This window comes from Arvicola amphibius, chromosome 1 (assembly GCF_903992535.2).
Source record: "Arvicola amphibius chromosome 1, mArvAmp1.2, whole genome shotgun sequence".
Lineage (NCBI taxonomy): Eukaryota > Metazoa > Chordata > Mammalia > Rodentia > Cricetidae > Arvicola > Arvicola amphibius.
In genome coordinates, this window is record NC_052047.1 from 63,006,493 (window position 1) to 63,012,492 (window position 6,000).

The window sequence follows — 6,000 nt, forward strand, 5'->3', positions numbered from 1 at the left end:
ACAAAGAGAAGAATAGATGGGTGAGCTAGGTCTGGTCGAGCCTGGGCATGCCCATCCTACTCAGTCTAGAGCTGTCTTGGGCCTGTCTCAAAACTGAGCCCAGCAGAATCCTTTGAGAGATGTATGCAGTTCTATAAAATGTCTGATAGAGAGACACTCCCCAGAGTACTCCATCCTGGAGCCCTGCCCCCTTTCTCAGACTCAGATCCCTCCACTGCCCTACTAGCAAGTTCTCTATTCCCAAGTTCTCTGTGCCCTGCATCCACAACCAAGGACCACACCAGCCCTCAACAGAGCTAAGTTCAGTTCAAAGCATTCACTAAAAAACCCACCCAAGCTATTCTAATTCACATCAAGGGAGTAAGTGAGGGGATAGGGAGCAGCTGGATACTCAGGTGAGGGTCTTGAGGCTCTCCCCACTCCTCTACCGAGGGTATAAATATCCAACAAACCCAGTTGGAATGATCTTTTGCACACGGGCACAGTTGAATGCCACAAAATGGCAGGTATTTGGATTGGAGGCTAGTCCTGGCCAACGAAGGATGAGGAGAATATGCCCAGAAAAAAGAGATAAAACTTTTGGTTCTGACTTTAGACTCAGAGACTCTAAATGAGAAGGGAACTTACAGGTCATTGAATCTGCCTTTCCTACCCTAGATGAGAAGGTGGAGCTGAGATTTCTCCACACTGATGGCTAACTAGCAAGTGGCCACATGACTGTCAAAGTTCTTCTCCTCCGAAGAGTTGAGGTTGCTACATCAACACAAAGCTATGAGTTTTCTTCTCAGTGACTCATTAGTCAGGCTGGCCCATAGCACTGGGTCATCTGGAACGGGGTCTCGGTACAATGTACCCTGGGCGAGGGGTCTGGGACCCAAGTAGTCTGTAGAGAGACCTCCAGAATTAGGGGGAGAAACTGAATATAGGAGCTAGAAAGATGATCCAGTCAATAAAGTGGTCAGCATGCAAACATGAGGGTCTGAGGTCAATCTCCAGAACCAACATAAAAGCCCAGCATAGGAACAAACACATGTAACTCCAGCATTAGGAAGTAAAGATGGTTGGATTCCTGGAGTTCACTGGCAAGTTAGTCAGGCCTAACAATAAACTCCAGGAAGATCCTATCCCCCCCGAAAAACAAATAAATATGGGGCTGGAGCAATAAATCATCAGTAAAGAGCACTTTCAGTTCTTCTAGAGGATCTGGGTTCAATTTCCAGAACCCAATATGGCTCAGAATCATGTGTAAATCCAGTTCCAAAGGATTCAATTTCCTCTTTGGGCAACAGGCACACCTTTGGGTAGCAAAGGAACTGAGACATTGCTGGTATCATTGAGTGAGGTGTCTCTATGTGGAGAGATCATCCATTCCAAAAGAGAGGAAATACTAGACCAAAGCAAGACCAAAAATCAGAGGGGCCAACTCCAAATTCTAAATCTCTATGTCCAATGTCAAAGTGCTCCTCCGAACTCCCACTCCTTCCAGATTTGTTGACTGCAAAACACTTCTCTCTCTCTCTTGAGCCGGTTCCACACCCAGCCTGCAGTTTTCCTCAGCAGGTATAGCTCTGGCATCTCCAACATCTCAGGGTTTCCAAGGTGATCCAGGCTTCTCATTCACAACTTCAAGCAGTGACCTATGCTGGCCTGCTCTATAGGGACACCACTGACACACACCTGGCCTCAGCTGCTTTCCTTGGCCATGGAGGAGGATTCCACAACCCTTTTCTTGCGTCCTTGACTCTAAAGCCAGAACCAGTGGAAGTGCCAAATTCTACAGTTGGTTGGGGCTGGATCTTGGTTCCCTTGTTCAGTTACCTTTGCATCAGCCCTCTGTTGTTGCTTCCTTCTGTGCTTAAGCTTTTCCTTAATTCCTTTCCACAGGTTGGAACCTTAGCTGAGCGGGGGACTTGCCCTGAGGTTATCACTCCCTTCACTCCATTTAGCATCATGCTTTTCTTTAAACTGTTTATCTCCTTGAAAATGTCACTTGGGTCAGTTACACTCCTGATGCTTTTTTTCTCCTCAAACTGCACGTTTTGTATTTTTCTCCAACGGGCTTGCTTCTTCTCATGATAGGTCTGCATAAGAGTGATTACTAATAACCACAGGACAGAGTCAATACTGGCTGTCTTGAAACCTCCTCTGCAAACACCGTTAATCCAAAAACTCTTCAATTTAGCTTCAGGCAGACTTTTAGGAAAAGAGCAAAAAGCAGCCCCATTCTTTGCCAAAATATCACAAGAATGGTCTTTTGGCCACTTGCTAATAATATCCTTCCCCTCTGAAACCTCTTGAGCGGGGCCCCTGCAGTTCACACTGCCCTCAGCATTATCTCCCATGTCCCTACTAGGATGGACCATTAAGCCCTACTTTTCTAGTCCAAAGCCCCAAAGTCCTCCATAGTCCTCTAACAAACAGCATGGACAAGCCTGTCACAGCAATACTTTGCTCCCTTGTCCCAACCTCTGACTTAGCTGCTGTTATTTGCCACAGAGAGACACCATGACCATGGCAACTCTTATTAGAGAAGCCCTCTGACTGTGGCCTTGCTTGCAGTTTCAAATGCTTACTTAGTCTGTTATGCTCCTGGTGGGGAATATGGCAGGAATGTTGCTGGGGAAGCAGTTGATAGCTACATCCTGACCTGCAGGCAGAGATCGAGAAGGGTCTGGCGTGGGCTTTTGGAACCTCAAAGCTCACCTTCAGGCAAACACTTCCTCCGACAAGGCCACACCTCTTAATCCTTCCAATTCTATTACACAGTTCCACTCCTGGGGGCCATTCTCATTCAATTTACCACAGGAGGAGTGGCTAACAGAACTCTGACTGCTCTAAGGACAGAGAGTATTTACTAGGAGACTCTGGAACTTAGGCAGGGTTCTCACTAGCAAAGAGGACACTAAACTGGGGATTGAGAAAGGGGTGAGGGGTTTTCCAGAGAGAACAGAGAGATAGGCAATGCCCCTGAGTCAGGAAATGTGCAGGGCCAGTGCTGGCTTAAGGAATAGCCATAAATCGCATGGTTGGAGTGTATAAGTGAGTAAGGACCTACCTCCACGTGGGATGGGAAGGCATACACCTAGGTTTTTACAGTCTCAAAATCCACTCCTAGGACAAGAAGCTGGTGTGATTTATGAAATGTCTCCAGGATGCCCAGTCCTCTCTGTGAGCACTTTACACTCTCAGGACCACAGACATCTCAATGATCCAGAGACAGAGGTCACTGTGACTTTTCCCTTTATAGAGCAGCTAACTGAAGTCCAGGGGTGTTTAGTGACTCTTCAGGGAAGCTCAGCAGGTGGTAAACCATACACAGAACCTGAACACAAGTCAGTCTGCCAGCTGACAAATCTGTGCCTGACCTTGAACTCGAGCATAACTCAGTCGGGACTCTAGTGTGACTGGGATGTGTGTGTATGGGGTCCTGTCCTTATTTAGAGAGACCACAATTTTCATCTCCTTCCAGAAAGAGTCTAAAGGTGCCTCACTTTATACATCCCTGAAAGGGTAGGGATATCTGATGGGGTTCCTCCTTGCCTGAGCCCCCTACTGCTCAATGGCCAGAGTTCATGAGGAGACTTCCACCTGGCCCTGGGACACAAGAGGTGCTCAATACATTTCAGCTACCGATCACCATTTACAGGTCGGAGGTAGCCCCTCCTCACCATCTTCACCCAGTTCTCATAGCCTGAAGGCTTGAGGGAAGGGCCTTGTTCCCTCCCTTTGTACAGATAAAACAAGGCACATGAGATTCCCCCACAGGCCACAGGGTTCCTTTCCAGATAGAACATGGGATAGACGAGGGCAGGGGGCCTTCATCCCGCCCCAGCGTTGGAACCTCAAGATTCAGGGGATCGCAACAGCAGCAGCAAGAGCTGCTGAACCCTGAAGGTCTTTCCTCCTCTGCAGACCCTGCCCAGGTGATTTTATTAAGGAAGAAGAAGAAGGATGAGCATGAGAGCGACACTTTGAACTGCCTGTTCCACTGTGAGGTGGGCATCATGAATTTTGTGTTTGATACACATAAGCTCAGAGGCCCATTGACTCACCCCTAGTGTGCAGGTGAAAAAGCTGAGGCTTTCCCCAAGAAAGCCCAACCAACATTGGCCCTGCGCACGACTCCCTGCCAAGAAGCTCCGAAGCACCGCCAGCCACACAGGCTGCCTTCTGCCACTAGGCAGGCTGTGAGCAGAAGATCATCTTCACGAAGTGCGACCCTCCTCCGCAACACGCACCGGGCGACAAAGGACTGAGTTCTGCGCCAGGGGCCTCCGAAAGCCGAGTTAGAGCAGTGCCGCCACCCAGCCCGGGCCTGACAGCCCTGCCCCCTCTCCCCGCACACCGCGCGGCAACGCGTGACTCAGCGGTTCTCCCCGGAGCGCGGAGCACCGCCCTCAGCATCCACACGCCTGGGTCGCACACCTAGCTTCTGCCTCCCGGGTCCGCGCACCCGCAGGGAGTCGCCGCGTCCGCTTCATTTCCGGCAGAGCTAGGCACGGGGGAAACCGGGCCCACGTAGGTTCCTTGAATCAGGAACCCACGTACACCGGTCCCTGGGTCTCAGTGCCAGGCGCCCTCCCACCTGGGCAGCCACCTGCTTATGCCCTAGACACCTCCCGGTGAGGCCCGCAGCCCCGGAGCAAGAGGCGCCTACACTGCCCGAGAAGGTCTCCAGCACCAGGGTGTCCATGGGCCGCTGTGGCCAGGTCTAGTTCTCCCACTACAGAGGATTCACTCCTCCAGCCCCTAGCTGCAAGCTCGACCTGTCCCCACCGTTTCTGCTGCCAGGCAGGGCCTGGGTACCCCGGAAGTTACTGTCACATTAGCAAAGGGCACTTATCCTCTGCATCCCACCAGCCTTTGGTGGGGACTGACGCACAGGGCCAACTTAGGGGGTTTTACACGCAGAGCCTGTTTGGGGTAGCATGCCCCACTTTTTCCGGAAAACCATGAAGGTCTGGCCCAGCTCATGTCTCAGTAGCACTACCCAGGCATACAACAGTAGCTGGAACGAGCTCCTTCCCCCTCCCACGCAGGGGATCCGCCTCTGGAGGCCAGGGAGGTGCCAGGGCAGCTGAACCCTGGAGGATCTGGCAATGGAATTTTTCCCCCTGGGTCCCTCTCCAGGGAATGAACAGTCTAGAAATTTCTGCGGGCTCTGGTCAGGCTGAAAGGGCAAATGAAGGATTTTTAAGCCTTTCCACGTCCCGGAGATTTCCACACCAGATTTGTTGCAGGCTTGGGCTTTGTAAATGATAGTCAGGGCCCGATCCAGTGCCACCCGGCGGGGGAAAGACAGCTGTGTTCCCGAGGGCGACACGGAAGAGGGCACTGGGCAGCGGTTGGAGCCCCCGGGTCCCTCCCTCCCGGCCCGGGGTCGGGGTGGGGTGGGGGTGGGGGGACACGACACACAGCGCGCGGTCCAAACCTTCGGAGGGCATTCGGTGCGACGGCATCCCCACGCCGCGGCCGGCCGGAGGGGGTCTCAGACAACACGTACGTTACCTTCTGTCACATAGCTGTGGTCCCGCAGGAAGCTGTGGTTAATTTTCCGCGTGTCCGTGTCCTCGCCCATTGAAGGCCGCGCCCGGTGCCCTGGGCATGCCCCGCCGCCGCACACCGATGCAATCCGCAGAGGTCGCGCCGGGCGCACGGGCCATGCCGCCGCAGCCTAGCAGGGTCGCGGGCCGCCGGGGCCCGGGAGGGCGGGCATCGCGGCCGAGTGGCCGGGGACAGGCGGGCGGCGCGCTCAAGCGAGCGTGCGGCGGACAGGCGGTGGCCGCAGCGTGGGGCGGGCCGGGGCCGGGGCGCGCATCCCGGACGCTTGGTTCGCGCTGCGTCCGAGCGCCTGGCGGTGGCGGCAGCGGCGGTAAGGGGGACGCGCGCAGCGCTGAGCTCGGCTGCGCCGTGGCGGGGCCGTGTCGCAGGCCCCTCCCTCCGCCGCGCGCCTCTCCGCCCCCGGCCGCGCAACCACAGCGCAGGTGGAGCTGATGCACT

At 53.9% G+C, this 6,000-nt stretch overlaps 1 protein-coding gene across 1 annotated transcript in view; it reads right to left on the reverse strand.

Annotated features, from left to right (window-relative positions):
• Ppp2r2c (protein phosphatase 2 regulatory subunit Bgamma) overlaps positions 1–5,578 on the reverse strand; it is an 87,361-nt gene extending 81,783 nt beyond the window's left edge. The window contains exon 1 of the mRNA XM_038342842.1: positions 5,509–5,578. Within this exon, the coding sequence (XP_038198770.1) occupies positions 5,509–5,578 (70 nt within the window). The remainder of the gene's footprint in view (positions 1–5,508) is intronic.
• Between the last annotated feature and the right edge of the window lie 422 nt (positions 5,579–6,000).